Source organism: Lytechinus variegatus, chromosome 12 (genome assembly GCF_018143015.1).
Source record: "Lytechinus variegatus isolate NC3 chromosome 12, Lvar_3.0, whole genome shotgun sequence".
Classification (NCBI taxonomy): Eukaryota; Metazoa; Echinodermata; class Echinoidea; order Temnopleuroida; family Toxopneustidae; genus Lytechinus; species Lytechinus variegatus.
In genome coordinates this window covers 16,752,737-16,777,063 of record NC_054751.1, presented here as the reverse complement: position 1 = coordinate 16,777,063, position 24,327 = coordinate 16,752,737, and the positions used below count along the sequence as shown (strand labels likewise).

The window sequence follows — 24,327 nt, the reverse complement described above, 5'->3', positions numbered from 1 at the left end:
AGGTCTTGAATGTAATCCACTTTTCTTGTGAGTGCTCCTGTCATATAATTACTAATTAACCAGCAATGAATTGGGGTTACCCATCAAGTCTATAGAGCCGTTTGCATCAGCTTGAGTTTTCAAATATTCACCCTATTCCTGCTCCGGCAATTCTCTTGATCTAAACAATCTCAAGATTATTTGTAATGGAGATGAAATCATAATGAAATTTCGCTGGATTAATCTCCAGATTGCAATCCTAAATCAACTTAGCATTGTTTGCAAAACGGCATGCTATTTATTAAGTGCTGACACACTCAAAGATTTGACTCGGGATTATTAATTCACGGCACCAGACCATAATGCATCAATGCCTAGCTCGAGCACGAATTGTTCTTCTTGTAATGATGGAGATTGGGTTTCTTGAATCTAGAGATTAATCACAAAGAGGGCTGATCGTGCTTAACTCTTGAGGTTGAGCAAACTCGGGCCGGTAAAGCCCCGCCTTATAAGACAACCTCAACAAGTTCTTGGGCCAAATGCATCTCTCTACACACACAACTTGTCAGTTGCTTTGCCAATCAAATGAATATTTCTTTGACTTCCTGATGCTGAAAATGCCTAAAGATTGATAGGTTCATGAAATATAAAACATAGATTAGCTTCAATGACACTGATCACAAACATATCAAACACACTGTATACATATTTTTGAGCAAAGTATGTATAAATCAGGATTATAAAAATTCATTTGTACTACTCAAGCAATCTGGTTGGGTCTGCTGAATTTAAATCAATGAGATTCATGTTTCATTTGTCAAGAATCTAAACAGATGTCAGTCATGTCATGATAAATTAAAATTGGCTTTTAATATAAGGCTCTGCCTTTCTGCCTCTCCTAATTCTTTCATTTGTACATTGGTATTACTTGTTTTATATGTTTTCTCTATCTATTCTCCTTTATGTGTGTGTAAATGTATACATTGTTATATGTTTTTTAATGAAAGTATTAAATAAATAAAATGAAATGAAATGAAAAAAAAGGACAAATGATCAGTTTCCCAAAATAGCTCAACAATAGCATGTAAAAGCTGTCATGTAATAACCTGAATATTGTATTCTTTAATTTCCATCAGGTTTACACTGGATCCATCCTTCTGGATATGGCATTAGGTTAACCACCCAGAAATGCAGACAGAATGCACAGTCACCCTTTGCTCAATCTAAAAACAATCTGCAGATCATTCTCATTGGTACAAGTATACAGATATTTCCTGAGATTCACAAGCAAATCCGATGACTTTAAGCCTTTAAAAGTAGCGATCGTTCACCCCTTCCATGTGCCCGCAATAATCCTCCATGAGCCCATCATTTCATGTAAGGGGGAACTGCTGCTCCTGTCGTCTCAAAGCCAAGGTGTCAGTTTGGTAGATCATCAAGCAACGAAGCTGAATTAACATGAACAGGTGGAGGGGGCAATGAGCCGATTTGTACAAGAAATCTCTCGGCTTGATAGAGGAACTCATGACTAGAAATCATTACAAAGATCGGGGATGGAGCAATTTTGAATCCAGGAAATGTTAGTAGAAAGAACCTTCAATTGGCTACATTGTATCATCCTCTAATTCCATTCCTGAACAGCGCAATCAAGACAGGATTAATGGTAGGATTCCATGCACTAGCTATCAGCTACTGTATGAGTGTAAAAGTTTTACCCGTTCTTAGATTTTATGAATTTCGCATTACCCACAATGATGTGCCTAAGGTCAATACACGCAATGGCATGATGGGTAAACTCTGAGCAAATATGGAGCATGAGACATACAAGTGTTTGTAGAAAAACTTGAGCAAAATGATGGGATCCATAGTAAATATTAATTGCTGCTCATTATGTTACATGTATCTTATGTTGAAAGCCAGGCAATTTCAAATTAAACCATTTTGGTAATGGGAGCATGGTAGCTCCGGTCTCAAAACCCATGCATATCTTTCTAAATCACTGATCAATAACAGGGGCGTCGATCCATTTTTCAGATTTGGGGGGGGCAAAATCATGAACGTTCGAAAGGCGCTGGATCGTACAAGACACCCACACATACATACACACACACGCATATATATATATATGACTCATGAGACACAGACAGGTATCTCACCAACAAATTAAAGCGAGCGCGAAGCGCGAGCTGATTTTTTTTTAGTATACTGACAGGAAAAGCGTGCCTGTTTAGAACTGTTTGTAGTAACTCATGAGGAGGATACATATCTCACTACACAGATAGTACGAGTGCCAAGAGTGAGCTAAACTTTCTTTATATTCTGACCTAAAAGCTTGATATTCTAAGCATTTTTTGGTACCAATGATTAAGATTGGTATCTAAAAGAAGAATACATGTGAGCGCAAAGCGCGAACTGAAAATTTTGATTTTTCGATCTGAAAAAAATGACAGTTTAATGGACGTTTTTGATAAAGAACAAGATATATATCCAAGAAAAGATGATTGCAAATCGAAGCAGCAATTCTTTTGAGGCTTTAAAGTGAAAACGGGACATTTGCATTCACCTATTTAATCATGAAAAGTATGGGTTTTTGCGACAGAAATGATGCGAGCATAAAGCGAGAGCTGAAAAATTTTATATTCCAATCAGAAAAGCGGGCATTTTGAGCATGATTTTAAATAAAGGACGAGTTGTGTATCTAATTCTCGCTTGCTGAACATTACAATCTTGTTTTTTTTTTGCCATATCCGGAATTATTGAGGGGGGCAAAATGATATGTTTGCCCCCCCAATATTTTCATTGGTGGGGCGATCACCCCTCCTGCCCCCCAGGATCGACGCCTCTGATCAATAGATTACTATTTTCAGACTAAGATGTTTCTAAGTAAGAAAATGATAGAATGGGAATTTTGGAATCAAAAGAAAATTTGAAGTATCTGAGAAAAGACTGATATATGGGGACTTAATTTTCTGTGAAGATCATCTTCCTTAGATGTTGAATAATTACACCGGGACGAGATTACTATTACAATAAAACAAGTTATTATATTAAATCTTTTGCTTTATGTTCTGTATCAGAGAAAATGAAATTAAGTGTAAAAGTAATAGCTGTAAGCAGTTTAGAATAAACAATTTGTGGTTCCAATTTATTTGTGGAGATCGTCTTCCTAAGATGTTGACCAATTAATCTCGTCCGAACAAGACAGCAAGGTTAGACCATGAGATGCAAATGAACACTTTATAGGGCCTTCAAATTCCAACATTTGATAAATTGAATTTCAGCACAAACAGATCTATAAACACGCTCAAACAGTTAAAAAGGGTTCACATTACGCTAAACCAGGTATACAATTTTTCCCCAAAAGGATATAATAAATGTCTCTGGCTTCGCTTGTAATACTATAGGTGACTGAGGGTAATGTGAAGTGGGATGCATTCAAGCTATTCTTTAGCTAGAATAACACAAAACAGTTACTGAGGGACAGTGTTCAAGTGAATTTTGATTAATGCTGATTCTCTCTCATTTAAAGCTCCTGCTCCTGATCAGTGAGTACTCAAGTCTAGGCCTATCTGAAACTTAAGTAGACTACAAGAGTGATGTCACTGGGATGGCCATTGCATTCAATTTGCCTTTTTGCCGTCATGAATTTGCAGAATCCTTGTACAAAAGACACAATTTTTAGCATTTCAGAGTAACATTTGTAAAGATATCAGTTTTTTAAGATAAAATAACGCTGCCAATATGCTTTTAATCATGGAGGCAATGGTTGAACTGAACGTCTTTGAAAATAGAGATTCTATGGTGAAAATTGTTGCTTGAATGCATCCGCAATAGCGAATGATGTAACATTAGAGGCAAACAGCATGATACCTATACACATGCTGACTAGTTCTCTTTAAGGCACTCATGTTTCTGGAACCCCTGGGCCCAAGGGCATAATCATGTACTGACAGATGAACATGCCACTGTGCTACCAGGCATCCGCTAATCCCCACAATACCATCTCCAGAAGATTCATTATTAAGACACAAAACGGTGCACGAAGAATAGCAGAAAATAAAAAAAGGTGGAAGAGACAGCAAGAGAGACTGAGGGAAACAGAAACAAAATACAGAGATGGAGAAAGAAAGAGAAAAAAATACAGAGAGAGGAGGAAGAGATACAGAAAAAAAAGCTTGAAACAGAGAAATTGGGAAAATACTTTACTCTGGTGAAACATTGCCAGATTAATGACTTTGAGGCAGGATTACTCTTTAATCCATAGCTGGAGGAGATCAATGAACTTCTGTGACCCATTTCTAACCTTACCATAAGTAGGCACAGATATTCAAATCAAATCAACAACCTTACAAAAAAAGATTATTTTGCCCTAAGAAAAAAAGCTTTGGTTTGGTTTCATTTAACTGTATAAAAATCACAACAAAATACAACAAAATCAGTACAAAATAGTAAGAATCAGATCACAGCAATTTCTGTAGAAGGTAACTTTTTTTTATCTGTTGGAGAAAGGTTAATTGGGGAGAGGGGGATCAATGTTTAAGCAAAGAAATAGCTTGACTTTTCTTCATCATCTCTTCTTTCAGAATGTGTTTACAATTGCATGTTCTGCGGTACACATATAAAGCAAGGGTTTCTCGATAATGGTCACAGTTGATTTTTTTTCATCTATTCTCTAATTTGGATATTTGTCATTTGTATGGCCTTTGGGTTAATGATGAAGAAAATTGCAGTACATAAAATAGTTTCCAGGTTCCCAACCTGATTTTTGTGAGAAAATCAAACCTGTTGTGTTGAATAGAGGATGAGATTCTGTAGATTTTGATCAAGGGCTGGCTATCACTTTGTACATAGGCATATCTATACAGCCATTCTAGTTTACTGGAAACTATTTTAGCGCAAACTGAGAGCACTTCAATAGCAACAAGATCGCTTTACATGAAGTGATTTTGAAAACCATTTTCGTGTGATCAGGTGGGAACGCTAGCAAAGTGATCTTCCAAACTGGTTTCCTGAACCGGTTTCCAGTAAACTAGTTTTAGAAAATGTAATGAGAATGGCCTCATAGACAATTTTACCTCTAGAAAGAAGAGAGCCATTATATCAATGACTCTGAATAGAGTGATCTATCCATACATTTTGACAAGTACCTCATATTTAGCGGGTATTTTCTTTCGGGGAGATTACGCACAATTTGCATTCACACAGCAAAAACAACTGGAACTGACAAACTTCGAGGTGGTCTGAAACCACCTAACATTACAAGAACTTTTCACAAGGATTTTTTCCAAGATCGCCGGTATATTGGCAGTGTGATAGCAAACTACAGGAACTTGTAGCCCAGCGTGTAGTTGGGTGAGGGCGCCGTGGGTGGCTGTTGAGCTAGCGATTTTGAATCTCGCACCTTGCCTGCTTAGCAGACCACACTGCTTTTCCCGAATAGTATGTCAGAGGCTCGGGGCTGTATGAATGTGGAAATGATAATCAGGTATTTTTTATCCTTAGAAAGTTCTTGTAATTTAACAGGGAATCTTGCTCAAGAGCCTTCACATGATCTACCTATCATTCCATTGTCATGTTCACACCACTTCTTGACCCAACCCAAATACATCAGGATACAATAAGGAAGTCTTTCCTGCCTGAAGTCCATTACTGGACAGCAGCATGATTACAAAGATGATTGCATTCAAGAGACTTTGGTCATGATGATTGGGTTAGAATGTATGCATTTACTCCACTTCCTGTAGAGCGTTCCAACACAAGAGTTCCAAGACTCGAGTGCAAGGCATACGACATATGCTTTCGCAACCTACCAGGTACCCATAAACACCTGGATCGAGAGTGGCAAAGTGTGGATTGATATTAAACTTGCGAAAGGAACCTAGGACCTGGTGGGACTTGAATACATGACCCTCTGATTCCAAGGCAAGAATCAGAACCACTACACGACACTTCCATGCTTGTCTGAAGGCTTCTGAAATAGGGGTACTAGTTTTCAACTGATTATCTATGTCCTGAAGATGTTCTGGAATGGCAAGGACGCTACCCTGGATGTCTTGGGTTACAATGCATACAGTCAGAACATGGATTTCTGAATGACAGCGATGCAATGCTCCTTCATATCAACCAATTATGAAGTGATGATCACAACTCAGTCCATACATGTGCACAGTTTAACTTAAACACCCTATGCGAAATTCTGTTTGATTCATTTGCAACACCACCTGTTCATAAATAACAACCAAACATATCCCCTAAAACAATGAGTTAAAAAATAAAAACAAATCAATTTCATGTCAAGGTATCAAAATTGATGAAATTGGAACAATTTTTGCAGCCGTTTTGTAAATTCCAAGACCAAATCCAGTTAGTAATGTCTAGACATCCTTGCAACTACAAATCTGGATGAAAACTCAGCCTTTTATTTTTCTATCTGTCATATCCCCCCCCCCTCAAGTAATCATTTATCAAAATCTAAGCAGCTTTCCACACATTTCTTTGGTTTACCAAAAGAACTACCTCAACATTTTAAGAATAATGTATGATACTAATGATACACATTTCTGGAACAGAACAAACCAAATTTTAATTTAACATCTCTATGTGCCTAAAAAGCTCTGTGCATTCATTTATAAGATATCATTGAAAAGTTTCTCGAACTTCAGATGAAGATCATTTTGAGGCGAATTTTTTTTATTCTGGATGGATGTCATAACAGAGATCAAAGTTTCGGTTGAGTAACAGGAGTGTTAGCCAGAAATTCTGAGCGTATCATCAAGAGACGGCAGGTAATGACGGACAGGTATGGGTTACACGAGATCCACAACATATGGCTGCCATTATCAGCCTGCTTTTGTTCCTTACATCATCATCACACTGGCGACACCACGATTAAATAACAATATCACAAAATGGGTACTCTGCCCACCCCGTACCACGTCCCATTCCCCCGACGCCACAGCAACGCATCTCAGAGTCATAGGCTCCTCTGGTATCACCTCAACATCCTGCAGAATACCAGGGTGATGTTTTCAAGAGGGAACTGTTTGGGATAAACACTGCCATGATTCAATTAACTTGAACTTGGACTGGTAATCGATACGATAGCTTGATGGTGAGGGCCCAATCGGACATTTTGATGTCGGAACCTGTTCCTCGAAGACAGATCGTAATAGAATTGAGTGGGAGGAGCAATCAGGTCCATTAACCCCTACTTACATGATGCTCCCATAGGGCTGGGGAAACAATGTCATAGAAAACATTATTCTTCCCTCCTACCAGTCACTCAGATTTTCAAAACAGATTCTGTGCATTTGTCAATGTGCATCCCAGATGAAACCAAGAAATAAACAAAAGTAGGTCACAAAAGTAATAATGTAAATCAATTATGATAAAAATAAATTCATGTAGTACTCGGGTATAAAATGAGTCAACAAGCGCTGTATTTTTATGTAATTTCAATATGATGTATCCTTATATTGGGTCTTATTATCCATGGAGAACTATTTGCCAGTTACCTGAAGAGAAATTAATTTATTTATTTAATTAATTAATTAATTCATAACAAGCTATGGATAGTGGAATCTCAATTTGAAGATGATCTGTTTATTGGGATCATCTATCTACACAGAATGAATGTTTGAAATCCATTAAAAAAAGTTATAACATGGGGGGGGGGTTGAACATATATGCGCTAATGGGCTGTGATCTTCATTCAAATTTATATCAGTGTCTTCATATTTATATCAGTGTCATTTACTGCGACAACATATGTTTAAAAACAAGACATCTAATAGGCCTATGTTTTAATATTAGTGCAGGAATCAATTCTTGGGATGGACAAAAAGACAGTTGGTCAGGACAGACAGGGGCAGTGCTTATTGTCGTTAAAAATATTTTTTGTCAGGAGCACAGAAATGACAAATCAACCAACAAGCCTACCGATTAAACCTTTCCATATTTTTCTCTTCATTAGAAATCACTGAATTTTAGACATTAGATACAAAGAAGAAATTATAACATTTATATGTAACAATTTACACATTTATAACTCTTTTACTGCATTTGAAAAAAATCTTTGGAGTATTTCCAAAAGAAAGAGTCACACTTTTTCCAACCACATTTTTGAAAGGTGGTATAGATTCAGACGCGGATGCGATAAAAATAGCATTTATAAGAAAACATTTAATAGAAAAGAATGAGAGTGGGAGGGGGAGGTGAAAGTTGAAAGGGCAGAAAATAATGTAAGCTCCATATGACAAATAAAAGAAACTCTACACTTACAACTCTCTCCAATCAACACTGGAAATTTTCCAATTTCAAAACACCCTGGGAATAGCCAACATATAAAGCTGAGATGCAGTCAGCTATTTGGAATCAAAGTCACATTTCTCACATAAATCTGTGTCAACACTGATAGAGGTTTAACATTTAGAGTTCCGAAACTAGGAGTTAGAAAAGATGTACCTTGGGAAAAGGAGAATGTGAAAGGTTGCGAGTGCAACTATTTCCAGATTCTCATTTCAGGCAGGAAAGTCCGCAGAGCATTGCAAGATTCAAAATAATTTCCAATCAGAGCAAATCCCGTTTTTCTTTTCCTGCCATGAACATCTAAATATAAATATTATTATCCAATATCAAACAGATGCCTGATATGTGGAGAGCTCTCAGCAGGGCGTCATTACACAAAAGTTGGTGATGAATTATGAATATGAAAGAACCGCTCTGATTGGTTCCTGGTCAGTGTACTGAACAAAGTGCACATGCAACAATGATGAGGATTGGTCATTGGCATTCAGTAATTTATTGCAAACTGAAACTATGGTGGACAGGTGGTAGAGGGTTCCACTACCGGAAATAATAACAAAATTGGTGATATATCCATGGCAGTCCCACCTGCATTAATAACGCAATTCAAGAGACAAAAACGAAGACAGAGGGGGGGGGTGTCTTCATTATCTTGATGTGAGCCCTCAACGGCCAAGTTTGATTCATCCCCTTTTCCACAACTCCCGTGTATAGACACTACAGAGGTGTTGTGGTCTGGTGGACATCTATCCACAACAGATTATCTCGCTTCAATTCCCGCCTAATCTCAAACATCCTTTTGCCAGGTGTTCATTTGTCACTCTCAACCCAGGTGAGGTACATGTAAATGAACTTGTTCCTTGAAACGATTTGGCAAGTATGAGCAGCGATGCTGAAATGGGGGTAATAATATTCAGCACTTCAAACTATTTGTATGAAGTGCTACATAAGTGTGGCAAAATGTCGTTATCAAATAGAAAATGACTTTTTGGCTTTACCAACATGGAATAGAAATATACATTAAACCACTGAAATGTTACTTAGTGAACTGATGTGTGGTGACCAAAACAAGACCAAAACAAGAATGGGGCTAAGAAAAAAAAGCCTACTTTCAAGTAGAAAGGCCTGAAAATGACCGAAAGTAAAACATAAATGTTGGAAAACTGCATATCTCTTCAATGTTTTCTTTTCTATTCATGCAGCCTAAGTGTCTGTCGACTAATCCTGAGATGTTATTAATTTCAGTATTGTCTGAACAGGCAGTTAGTCAAATCCAGCTAACCTGAATTAGGCAATACATAGGGACTAGCGAAAGATGAATTGCTTAATGACCCTATTGGACTAATCCCAAGTTATGTTCTTGGTTGAACTGATGGCTAATAGACCAGTACTTAATGGCCACACAATTATCTGATGAAGGGTCAAGAAAAGTTCTTTCACTTGTTTCATAACCATTCTAAAAGTTGTATAGAACAACATCAATTTTTTGTTTGGAAACACATCTAAAATTATTATTTTTTATTTTTCATTATTCATGTTCAGTTGGACTAATAGGAGGTTTTAATGCTGAGACAAGGAGCCTATTTTTTTATTCTTGGCAGACACCATAACATTATCATGTTACCATAGAAATGCTCCCTGGTTAACCTATGGAATATCAAAATATTATGTCTTCTCTGCCCAAATCTTGAGCTATTTTGTAATACCTAAACATGCTATAATGGTACCATCCATCAATGTCCACATAGAATAGTTGAACCCTCTCATTTCAAAGTTCATTGAAAGTAGGTTGTATAGATAACAACTATTTTAAAAACAAGTTTCATCTTATTGTCACCCTAACTTTTCAACTACCCCCCCCCCTTTCCTTTCTTCCCTATGATTCCCCCCCCATCCCTGCTCTTTTAGAATTTTCGTTTGTGACTCAGACAATGTGGGGAGACTTTATTCTTCCAACTGAAAATCAAAAACACAAAAAAATCTGGTTCTCGGAATCCTAACATGAACATTACTCTGCACACCCTTTCATTCTGATTACGTTAGATGATTAGCTTAATGATTACACTGAAATAATCCTCTAATTGCCTTGATTAACCAATTTATACCCAAATACTAAAAACAGGCTTTGTCCATCAACCATCATTTCTAATGCTCTCAGTTTATAGAGATTAAAAACCTCCTTTTGAATGTTATCACCTGATTATATAGAGTAATACTGTTCTGTATAATATTCCAACTGAATTATGGAAACAAGTACTTGATGTAGATATTTGTACTTGTATTTGGTAATGAGCCAACCTTCTAGGCTTCCCTTGCAATCTCCCACTGACTCCAAAGTTAAAAAGCAGTGACGGCCAAGACTTCACCTTCATATAGACGTCATAACACAATTTTGTTGGTTTGGCAATATTAGACTTTGACAATAGTAATCACGTATGGGGTTGAATGAACTTGGAGTATGGAAAAGTATTTGGCAATGTATTATTGTACAGTCACAAACAGGCCCTTTTCTAGGAATTTACCCATAGCTTCCATAGCTGACTGACCCAAGGGACTCAAACACAGCTAATTATCAGCCCGTTCCTGGAAATTTCACAATAATGGTCTGGTAAAGGGATCGTTCACCGCACAAACGAAAGGCCTGGAGAATGTTTTATTTTCCCCGCCTAATCATCTTATGAAACTAGTCTGTATGTACCCAGCCATCCCAGGGTACCCTTGATCAAATAATTGTCCAGGAAATTCAATTAACGGTTCAGGGATAGAGAAATTAATGTTTGACCCCGGAGTGTGTTTTCTGAGAAAGCAAGAGATGTAATGGGTAAAGAAGAATTGACCCTATCACAGAGCTCATTGGCCCCTTTTCTGTTTAAATCCCAGCATGATAAAGGTAAATTAAGGTTCATAGATGTTGCAAGAGATCTGTACAAACATGCTAAAGAAAAAACTAAGACTCGGTGAACTTTGCATGACACTGACAGCATTTGAGCTTTCCGAGGTTTTTTTTTTTTTGAAAGATGTTGTTGATTTGACCCTAAGATTCTGTTGGGATCACCAGGTTCATATCCAGGTGAATTGAGAAGGGAATTGATGATCCGCTATTTGTTGCCTAAGCCACATTTCTTAACAGTTGCCTTCACAATCTGGTTCGTCACTGTCGAGAAATTAATCTAGGGGAATAAGGAATGCGGAAGTCATTTGACAGTTCGATCAGTCAGATCTAACATCCACGGGATTCAAATTTGTTAGGCATTCGTACCTACTGTTTAATATCAACAACCACACTCCTTGAAAGTATTAACTTTATATTAACTTTTATGTTGCAATGTATAAAGATATCCTTATTTGCCCATATGGGATATCTCTTGCTATCCCTCTTGTATATGAACTGTGTGCAAGTAACAGAGAAGCTGCAGTAACATTTCAATTTGGTCAGAGAAGTGAATAAAGCAGGCAAAGACTTAAAAGACTGCATAAACGAGAGAAGAGAGATTGATATTATCATATAATACAGGCATCACTAGCTCTTATTTTCTTCTGTGGCAATAAGGAGATCATTTTCAGATCTGACCTTTCCCTAACCCCGATTATCCCATCTTGAGGCAGATTTTCATTTTCCCCATGATTGACCTGCAACTAGGCATATCTTCATTATGCAAGGATCCCTGTTTACAGTAACTGAACCATCAGCGTACATGACCGAAGCTTCCAAATGAAACACAATGAAATGATTACGACATGGTTTTGATATGCTGCTACGCACTGTCATTCTAACATTTTTGTCCCCCACACAAGCAAAAAAAGTTCTTATTCCTTATCCAAGAATTTATATAAGACCCTATTCTCATCTGCTCTTTAGAAGTGGTTTCCCTTTAACTTTTAGTCAGTTTCAGAAATCAGTTGAGAAGATTGCTTCGCCAGCATTCTCATAACCATCATTAAACCAATGCTGGATCCAAACTCAGCATTGAAATGATTGGGATGGAAAGAGGGGGCAAGGTTTTTCTCTCCTCGATTGCCCATCACACATGAACCTCACGCTGCAATGCCAGGCAATCCAATTGAAAATTTGTATTGAAAATGACATGAAATTTTCATTGGGATGAACTGATGAAGAGAGGCAAGGATATTCTGTTCATGATTCGCCCATCACACGTAAACCTCATGTTGCAATGCCAGGCAACCCATTGAAAATATGGAGTGACAGTATAGGATCATGTGTCTTGGCCTAGAATTTAATATTTATCAGTCGTAAGTTAACCTAGCTTATGCCGATGTTAAGGTACCTGAAGCCATTCAACCAACTCTTGTGTGAGTTCCATGCTCTATTGCAATGAAAAATACTGTCAACCAAAGATTTTAAAGGAATGACATTTCAAGAGGTATTGATCTGAAGAGTCTCGTATTTGACCATGTGACATCTTCATGGTACAATGCTGGAGTCTGCACGTAACCACGTGTATTCCACAATAGACTCAACAAAATATTTTTCATAAAACACACTTTGGGAAAGAGATGAGTAAAGATCAACACAATGAAAGGCTCACCAAAATATTTGGGAGAAAATGCACTTTTGACTCCAGTATAAAAGATTTTTTTTTAAATGGTTATACCATAATTACCTGAGAAACATGGAGACAGAAAACTGTAGGGTGAAGGGATGGTAAAAAGATTCATACCACAAAAAGAAATTTTATCCCCCATGAAAAAGGGGGAAAAGGTGCACTTGTTCATTGAAAAAAAGGATCCAAGATGTTCAACAGAACGATGATTGAACAATGCACACGTACCATTTTGATGGGGAGTTTAAACGTTCATTGATTGATAAGTCTTATCAATGGAATTATCAATAGAGGACTGGGATTCAAATCTGGCAGCCTCTTGCCTCCACTCACACAATGCCAAACAAGAAACTTCATGAAAAGCCAAATACCATGTTCCCTTCATTCATTGTGTTCCATGATGTCACATAGAAGAAATAAATGACGACACAATGTCACCAGGAGTTATGGCATACGGTTCAGAAAGAAAAAAGGCACTATTCGAAGAAATATTTCATACTGCTATTGTAAGTATGCCATGCTCTGATTCAGATGGTATCAGTGTGCTGGGACCTGAATTCGTGGAGCTGTCAACTCTGTACATACTTCACGACAACATAATCTGTAATCAATGATATCTGGTATCAAAAATACGTCAAAATGGATCTGAAATGGTTGTTTTCTGGATCACGCATCCAGGGAGAAGTCCGGAAAGATTATTTTTCTGTAACTTCAACCATGCAACTTCTGGAATTGGAATTTTGGGAATTCACATTCTAAACAAACAACCCTCCTCTTTTTATACATACAAAGGAACAGAAACGAAATAAGCCTGAAAGAAAGTCAAAGTCTGAGAACTTCTGGTGTTACTTGAGTCAAGCAAGTACATGTACATCTTTATAGGATCTACACAATTGCTGACATAGCACAGATAGAAACAAAACGGCTATGAATGTCACAAAAGATTGAAGCCACAAAAGCGTGACCTGTCAAAGGCTACTTGATTAATCACCATACGATCAGTTCACATATATGTCAAGAGGTAGATTATCTACAATATCTTCATGGTATAGTTTAAAGACAAAATGCTCTTTAATATTTCTGAAAGTCTGCCTTGGCAACATAAAGGGATGTAGAAATGTTGCTTCCATATCCCCCCTACCAGCAATAATTTTCCCCAGAAGAAAAGTCCTCCTAAATCACATTATTAGCTCCTATAAACAAAGTCAGCACCATCTCTTTAAAAAGTTCATGAACCTGCTCCCAACTCTGCTCTTCTCCTGCTATAGGAAATAATACCAATAGCAGAATTTTAATCACCCTTTTAATATTATCCTTTTGTCTCTCAAAATAACAATTAAGAAAAAAGGAAAGAGTAATCCAACCTACCAACTTTTTTTGTAACTTAAAGGTATTGTTTAACTTTGTGAGCAGCTGATTTAAAAAATTCTCAAACCAAGATGAAACATGTGTACAGGTACATGTATTAGAACTAATAAACCCTGAAAACAACCATTATTGAGAATGAAAAGCTAAAACTACTATGCAAACCCCGATTTTGTAAATAGGCGTCTTATAGACACCTAAATAGTACACATAAGTGTATGGGATGAAATTAAGATGGTGTTTCCGGTCACTTTATATTCCAATTTTTGAAGCACTAAATAAACAATTTTTTGCGGGCTTCATTTTTGTAACATATCACAGACACAGGTGACAAGTGTGACCTTCCAGCTCAGATTTTTTAAAAGTCAAACCAATGTTAACCAATCACTTTAACAAGAGACTTGTTCATGAACAAAAGAAATAAGAAATAGAAGAAAAATTAGGCTTAACTCTCCCCACGCCAATGACTAAACTATGATTATTCACGCTGATGAAGAAAGACATCTTGGCCAAATTCTGCTAAGACACAACTTTCATCAAAACAAGAGCAGACTTTAGAAAAAGATTCTTTGTATAGTTTATTCAAACAAATAGAGAGAAATGCATAGTTACAAGATTTTATATCGTAGAGTATTACACAAAAAAAGAGTACAAAAAAGAGGGAAATGTGAAGAAAGAAATGGGTTGAAATTGAAAAACACCAAGGAGTTTAAAAAAATTCTCTTTCAAGCTAATATATATTCTACACGAGTAGAATCTCACCTTTCTACACGTGTAGCTATGGTTTTAAAGCCAAGAGTAGCTAGGTCGATAATGTCTACTTTCCTTATTTGCCATTACTCATCTAAATGATCAAGAACTTTCACTGCATCTCATTCATGCCTTTGTCTTACTACTGATCAACAAGCTACGTAACAGAAAATGGGAGAGATCAGAGTTGATTCTTATGGAATTGTGATTCTCATTTCTGTTTTTCCAATATGTTGTCATTACTTTTACGCATATTTGTGTATTTGCTTTTAAGTCTAAAAATCTATAATTTGGCCTTTGGGCAGCTGATGATTTTTCGTTCAAGGAACAATTTCTATTTCTATTTGTATCAAAACTTGATTTTTTTTCTAACAGCTGTGGTTTCAGAGCCCCCCCAAAAGAAGAGTATGTATGTCTTTTTTGTATCTTCTTGGCCTATTACATATCTAGATGTGCAAAAGGTTCACACCATCATAATTTCACCACTTTTAAGCTACTGTATAAACTAAAAAAATGCAATGGATTTGAATTTCTTTCAAAACCTGACTTTTCCTTTAAAGCTTGAAGGTAGATGTACATCTCTGCACTTTGATTGATTCTTGTCATGTCAAGTTCAAGTAAAAGTCAGGTGAAGAGTTCAGGTTTTGACAGCAGGGAAACCCTCCCCACTCCGACCGACGACGTTTCGTTCGTCAGTGAAAAAACGAGATAGAGAGAAACACAAGAGAAATAATTGGTAACCCGATGACTCACTTCACGCAAACCACAAAATACCAATGATACCAGTCGTGTTCACATACTGGGTTCATGGGTTTAATGTCAAGTTGGTGGGATGAAAGATTTGAAGAGCTATCTATGCACTAACGAAAGTGAAAACTTTTTATATTCAAGATAGGCAAGCAGCGGATTACCTGTTAACTGTTGTTATATCTGGCAGGCATCTAGCAGACTTACAAGTTACAGGTAATTAAAATCAAACATTGTGATCAAAAGAATAAAAGTAAAATAAGATAGATAGGAAGGATAAGATATCCCAATATTTGCAAACTGTGCATTATTTTTTTAGCAAGGATTATACTTTTTCTTGTTCAAGCACGAATATTGACAGCAAAAAAGTAATTTTAAATATTCTGGTATGTCGTATGAACATATCTCTTGATACCCTCTCTGTCAGAATATTCTCACAGTGGGGACACTACCTGCCAATAACCAACAAGTCATAAACAATTATCTTTCAGAATGTCATGATTTCTCTGTAATGTAATCGCATATAGCACATAGCCACTCATCGATTTTAATTAATTCCAATCTGAATAAATAATGCAAGATTAATGATGTCATGTGGACAGAATTCATTGTTTCTAGGGAAATGCATTTTGTAACTTTGCACGTGGAATTTTTTCGGTGATGGAAATTGAAGTTGAGTAGTTCTCTGTATGGTGCCCTGTAAATGCCACTTTTGTTTCTTTTTCCCCATCACCTTCATTGAAAAGGTCGGAAGAGCGCATATCGGTGATATTTTCTCTTTTCTCGTTAACCCAATTCATGCCTTGATTGACCTCATTCCTGTTTTTGTTTTGTATTCTCTCTTTCTATCTCTCTCTTTCTCTCACCTTTCCTTTTTTTTAGATCTCTTTCTTTCTGTTTATCAGTCTGCTTTACGTTATTCTTACACCTTGCCTTCCCTCTCAAGAATTCCACTTTGATTGACTAGGCCTACATGTATCGAGAATGCTATGAAAAGTTGTCGGAATATTGCTAGTCCTAGAATATCTGCCATCAAGTTGTTTCAATGCAACCTTAAAATATGTGACGAAAGAACAGGAACAAAAAGCAAAATCAATCCATAAATAAAAACAGAAATAAGTGACTATTCATTATCACTTCTACTGTAAGTCTCTCAACATGCACACCAGTTGAACCCCTAAACTCGAGGGCTCATCGGTACATTTGCTATTCATCTGCCACATTACCAAATCTCTGTGTTTTGCAGTTTTACAGTTCAATACCTTCTTGATAGGCAGGGCTGGAAAGAAATTCGAATTACTTTTTTTTTTCCTTGGGTCCATTGTAAAGCAACCAAATCTATTTTGTGCAAAGAACTTTGGAACTTTTGCATGAAATCCTATTGAGATGAATGCATTAGTACTTACCTGAATCAATGAACCATTACAAATTCTTTAGCAAATCATATTTCATCTTTAAAAAAAAATTACATTTCAAGTTCAGGTGGGCAAATATTTCAGACTTTTAAAGAATCTCATTTCTCAATGATACATGAGACAGGGGTCAGCAGCAGAAAAAGGAAAAAATTCAAACAATTTAGAAAATAGACAGTCAAGGGGTTTCCACACAGCTATAACAACAAATGAAATAACATGGATAAATATTTTAATAAGAACATTATGGAAAAACTCCCAAAGGTTACTGAAATTGAATTTGACTCCCATCTACCTGGTATGCCATTCTTTCAAAAGAAGCAAAGAACGATTCCCAGCCCTATGCACTATTTTTCAAATGAGATCATCACCAACGTTGCACTCTTGCCCTCAGTTCCATGTCAAGCTATAAACACTTTAATTACTCTCCTGAATGGTTGCCCAATCTCTGACCTTTCCATGACAACTGTTCAGAAGCAACTAAACAAGAAGAAATGAGTACACCCTTTGTCAATCATCGCAAGGGGAAAGTGGGAAGAGATAGAAGAGACAATCGCTGGGGGCATTTTACTCAATTTTCTGAGAAAGATTTGCCCCTGATTTGACCTCATCCCCTCATTGCTTCCTCCCTAAAGCTTCTCTTCAAATCCTCTTAATGAAACATGACCACTCTATCTCTTGCAAAGCATGGAAATTGTCAAATTGGCAACACGCGTTGTGATCGTGACTGCATAACCATTCACATATGGCACCATGACTGGCACGATCGCGCTCCTCCTGGCAATGGGCTTCCCCCTCCCGACGAGGGACGGTACCTCTAGCACACAGGAGATGAGCAGGATGGATACGGGAAGAGGGGGGAACGAAAAACGGCATCATCCTTTTCCGTCCGCGCTTGCTCTCCCTCCTGTGTACTTTTGCTAAGCCGATGATAAAACGCTTCCCCGCAATATTTGTGCAGTGCCCAAAATGGCTGTTGACATATGAATCGGGCGTCTCCCTGACAGCCATCGCACATTAAGCGCCAATTCACACCTGAAAATTAACAAGTTCTATCATTCATGGTGGCTTTGAACCCTAAGAGAACATATTTAAAAAATAGAACTTACAGTTACACATATAACTGGATTGCTTCATAAAGAAATGAGGTATATCTAATCATATTGTATTCAATTTACCGCCACTTTGGTGGTTGTACAATATTATGATGAATCAACATATATATATATATATATATATATATATATATATATATATATATATATATACATATATAAAAATAATTCAGATATTATATTAACAAGCCAATTCTTTTCTCCTAGCCGAGAAAAACTCCCTGTATGATTGCACCTTAGTATGAGATTTTCATCAAATGCTACTACAATCAATCAATCAGAACAAAAACTTTGTCAGTTTTAGTATAACTTTTATCATCAGTTCAGAATCTTACGCATCTCTAGTAATTTTAATTTTGTTGTTATTGACTAGATAGTTTCCAAACTTACTTATATATTAGCTTGATTCTTCATGAACATCCACCTTTAACCTCTTCCAATCAGTGATGAAGTTATGTGCACAGTTCATAACTATTGGGGTTTGATATATCAGAACTGATGGGTTAAGGCTGGACAAATCACAAAGCATTACATGCATATCCCTGTCAAACTTTTGAGATAGACAGAGAATCTAAGGATGTGATGACCCATATAAGGTCTCCAAGTAATCAGCTTACTGAGGATCTTTGTGTAAAGTTTTACAAGATAAGTCATGGCCTGCTAAATTTCTGAAGGCAATAGCTTTATTTAAACTTCTTTTAACTTGACGGGACTTGAAGCATTAAGAGTAAACCAGTGGACCTTACATGCGTGAATAAAGTTTGAACACCCTGTTGTGCTAATATGGCGATCTGTAAACAGATTTATTCTTAATAAAAATTTCAATGGCTTCAGCTTTGCAGCAAGAGTGAGATTAGTTTAGAAGGGAAAATGATTTGCATTTATTGATCGATCATCTAATGTTATTTTGGTTAAACATCATGCTAAGAATATATATCTGGAATTCAAGTCTGCTAAAAAAAACACATCAAGATATCAGTTGATGGCTAGTAGCTATAGATTCTGTATAGTGAAAAGGCTTTCAAATCTCAGACTAGCCTCAACTAGCCATTTGTGGATCAATCTTAAAACCTACTAAAAACTTAAAATTCTTGTAAAGCAATGTTTATGTTGATTAGAGATACTCTTGCATCACTCAATTCTGGACAAACACACAAAAGTTACAAAGCACCAGAAGTACTCATACCAAAATTGTCACTCTTTGTTAGAAAAAGCAGTTTGCAAAGTACATAACTCTTGCTTTGTACTCATAGGGTCTCAAACATTTGGCTCTTTGCTAATTGTTACCCATCTGACCAAGCCTTGAACCAGCAAGCATCCCGCGGAGCATTTCCTGAATCTACCGCTTCGGGATTTCAACTCACAAGTTTACTCTCAGCCAATCCGATCCAAGGATTTCAGTAGCTTAGAACGACTGTTAAAGAGAATCCCTGATAAAAAAAGCTTGAGGGAACACTCCCCTGGTGTGAAAGACTCTTGGTTGGTGGCCAGCTCGTCCATGACAAATCTGGCATGTATTTGTCTTCCCCAGATCAAAGCAACAGGATGGGGGATGACTGTGACATCAGGTTCAGCCAGGGGACAGCCAGAAATGAGAGGATGAGATCCCACAGGCCACAAGGGACATCCTTCTTAACCCATCCGCTGCAGCCATTGCAGCATGGCCAAAGTCATCACCTCTCAGCTTTGGTGTTGAAGGAGTTAAAGGTGTGTTGATTGTCAGTGAGTGAGTGGCCATTCAGGCGCTAACCTCTCCGCCATCTAACACAGTTCTTCTCCAAGATTCCAAGTACCTTTCATCTCAATAAGAGTATGCAAATTTCCCCTACTTTGTTGTTTTAATGTACAAGGAAGGGTATCCTGTTCTTTGGCCACTAGTGCTACATATGATTGTCACATGACGATGGGTTAGTTAATTGCTGGTTGTTGAGTGAAGAAATGGTCTGACAAGGCAGGAATGTGACGGAAGGCACGAACCTTGGAAGTACACTTCCAGGGCTAACATGCATGTTCGAACATTCTCATCATTGTACTTTTGGGGAAATTCCCTCCACCTTGACAAACAGGAAATCACAAACATTCTAGCAATGACAGATCAGTTTTGCCTTGGAAATTCTGTCATTAAGCCTTCGATGAGGACAATGATGAGAGGAACTTGGAAGAATAGCATCGAAAGCATCCTTTACAAGTGTCATAACTACATGACCTTGTGTAAGCAACAGTTGCAAGAAACATTATGATCATTCTTTTAAATAAACAATACTTCTTGTATCCATCCAAGTTATTCATAGAGAGGAAAGTGAAATTATTAGAATGATCACAACAAGAAAATAATGTCTGAGACAAGAAAATATAAATATTCCTGCAAGATAAACCATGCAGTTTCCTAGCCAGCATCTTCCAACAACCAAAACTGGATTAATAAATCATATATAGAAGTGAATTGTCACTAAGTAGAAAGGTTCTCCCTTTAGAGGTGGTTAGTAACTTTGCCTAGGATTCTCAATAATACCTGTGATTCAGCAGCTACATGTACATATACAATCATTTTCTTCAACTAAGTTCATTAATTTCTGAAAGTAACATGACTTTTCCATGCTTGCTTTTGATGATTTGATACACTAACAGCTTCATGTTTTATGATGATTTCATTCCAAGCAAGGTAGAAATCAAACTGCGATGCTCAACTAGATTTGGCACTGAATCAAGGTTTGAATAACATCTTCACATTTATTCACCACCACTAGCAAACACCATAGTTATCAATCATTATCATGACCATCCATGTCAAAATAAGTATCATCAACAACAAGTCATTATTGCACCATTACCACACAGTCAAACCATTCTAAAGATACAATATGTCCATTCCTTATAGAAATATTAACAATGAATTGAACTTTGCCTAACTCTAATGATATTGATCTTTCAGGGGCCTGGGAATTACATTTTCAACCACATTTTCACGGGGTGCAATGAAACCCAAGAAATTCGGCACCCGCGCTTCCCAGGGGCCGTATGATTGTTTGCCTCCAGCTCTACCTCACACAGAGTTAGGCAAATTTATTGAGGCTCGTCCACTAATGAAAATTACAAAAAATTTGAATATTACTAGTTTGCTGATACTATTCAGATTCTAATGGATATACAGGTACATGTATGTTACAAATGTTATAAGGGATGGGATTGTGCCTAACTCCGAGCTATACCTAACTCTACCTCAATTTCTCTGCATTCTTGAAGGGAACCCTCACACAGTTAGGCAAATACATTAAGCTTAGGCCAGTGCTACATGCTGACACTTCACTCAACTTAGTTCTAATCTAACGGCCATAATAAATGCTCAATGCAGTTCATGAATCATACACTACCCCTGGGTAACAGGAGGCAATTTTTAAAATATAATTTAAAGGAGAATGCAACTTTTAGAATATGATAGCTTGTTTGAAAACAGAAAATCAAAGAAAATGATCAACGAAAGTTTGAGAAAAATCTGACAAATGAGAAAGTTCTGAGCATTTGAATATATTGATCACTAATGCTATGGAGATCCTCAAATTGGCAATGCGACAACTATGTGTGATGTCACTTGTGAACAACTCTCCCCATTACTTTAGTAAAATTTCATTTAAATTGCCTCTTTTATCATATTCATCAGTAGATCTTGCGTTCTTTCTATAGGAGGGCATGTAATACAGATTTTTAAAGAATACATCATGAATAAAGAGTTTGTATCACCATAAGAAAAAGCAAAAAGATACATTTTGAGGGCATTTTATAGTCTATCAAATGGAAAGTTGTTCATATGTGACATCACACATCCTTATCGCATTGCCAATGGGAGGATCTCCATAGCATTAGTGATTGCAATATCAAAATGCTCATAACTTTCTCATTACTTGTCAGATTTTTCTCAAACTTTCTTTGTTCTTATTCTTTGATTTTTCTGTTTCAACACAAGCATACTTGTTCCAAAGGTTTCATTCCCCTTTAAAGTGGAAATCACAACATACCAATAAACCAATAATAAAGGGCTGGAAATCTGGGATACTTGCTTAAAGGGGAAGTTCACCCTGACAAAAAGTTGATAGCAAAATAGCAGAAAATATACTAAAGAATATTGCTGAAGGTTTGAGAAAATCCATCAAAGATTAAAAAAGTTAATGGAATTCAAATTATTTAATTTTTGATGTCATATGTGAGCAGCTTTCCTATTTATCATATGGAAAAAAATCGATGAAATATTATTTTCTCAGATAATTGAAAAATGGTTATTACTGTACATTCAGTATATCAGTAAACAAATTATTTTGAATCCGTTCCGAAAAAGAAAACAAAAATTTGTCATCACAAACCACTAAAAACATGAAATATATGGATTTTATATTACATGACCTATGGGGCAGCTGCTTGTTTATGACGTCACAAATCCAAAACTAAATATCTTTGTTTTTCGGCTATTTTAACAATAAACTTTTCTTCAGGGTGGACTTCCCCTTTAATAACTAAATTTAACTGCCAGGATAATGATCCATTTACATGTACTCTAGAATAGGCAAAGCAGTGCAAGTATTCACTGACCAATCTGCTTTCAGCCAATCGGATGCAAGGATTTCGGTAGCTTATAACAATAATCAGTGAAAAATCACTATTTGTTTCGTGAAACATGATCCAGGTAAAAGATTGACTTACTTTGGAGGATCCAGGACAGGATTGGCATTTGGTTCATCTCTTGCTTGCCCAGCTGGCCTTTCCTCGGCTTCTTGCTCTGTCAAGATCTCAAGCTCCAACTCCAGTTTGCCCTGAAATACAAGACACAAACATTGCAACAGGCTTTCAATTAATAGGGCAAAGCAACATTTATTAACAAAAAAATATATGGGATATCTACCCAGGGTAGCAACTTAGGTTCTTATGAACTGTTCTCCCAGCGGGCCCTGCATTACATAATTTCATCATAACCCTTTTCTATTCTAAACTGCTGAGCACCAGACTAGAAGGGAGGTTTAGAAAGTTTTCCATTCATGACGCTGGCGCTCAACCGATCTAGCCATCATGCCAGTTTTCAAAAAGGGCACCTTTACATAAAAAAGCACAAATAGAAAATACAAAAAAGGCTCAGCAAATCTCTAGCACGAATCAGAGGGGCATAGAGGCCAATCAGAAGAGCATCGATGGCCATGGCCTCTGATGGTCTTATAATTAATTTTACAGCCATGTGATGCACATAATTTTCACCTAAAACTTTAAAGCCTAATTTAAATTTTCACCTAAAACTTTTTAATAACCATAATGCTGGAATTAAGAAATGTTTTTTTGAAATCTGGATTTAATCAAGCAAACCTTAACAAGCAAGCATGTATTTAATACATTGCACACTGAAAGAATACAGAAGAGGGAACATTTATGAAGATCAAGTAAGGAGTTTGAAGTTCTAAACCCAATCCACCTACTCTCTTCCTCCACTTGCTTCTTCCATGTCCTCTTTGGCCACGCCCTCCCTTTTTAACCAAACAAATCAAACTCAAATGCCCTCTTTAAAAATGCCAATCATCCTTCCTCACCGTACGCCTGTACCGGCATACCCAATTTGCCTTCGCAAACCAGGCCATCGCTCGTTCCACACCCAACATCTGCACCAAGTCCTCTGCGGTCATCCTATACATCATCTTCACACCATAAATAGCTCTCATTGCTCTCTCTGTCTTCAAAATCCCTATCTCATTTTTCACTCAAACACCAAGTCTCACTCCTGTACAGCATCCCCAATCTTACATAACTTTAAAACCATGGTTTTACAGAAAAAAAATCAGGGAACCTACAAATCAGCTTTCGACTAACAATGACAGATCCTCATCCCATTTTCACTCAAATACCAAGTCCAATCCTGCAGAGCATCACCAATTTCACAATTCTAAAACCATGGTTTTACTGAAGGAAGTGATATGGAACCACAAATCATCTTTAAAACTTACAATCAGACATTCATATCTCATCTTCCCTCAAACACCATGTTACACTCCTGTACAGCATCACCGATCTCATGGTCTCAAGGAAGAAAACATCACAGAACCAACAACTCCCACACAGTAT

General features: G+C 37.0%; 1 protein-coding gene across 1 annotated transcript in view; it reads right to left on the bottom strand.

The window, feature by feature from the left end:
- LOC121425317 (myoferlin-like) overlaps positions 1-24,327 on the bottom strand; it is a 56,561-nt gene that overhangs the window by 12,800 nt on the left and 19,434 nt on the right. Inside the window, exon 12 of the mRNA XM_041621346.1 lies at positions 22,927-23,036. Coding sequence (XP_041477280.1) covers positions 22,927-23,036 — 110 coding nt within the window. The remainder of the gene's footprint in view (positions 1-22,926; positions 23,037-24,327) is intronic.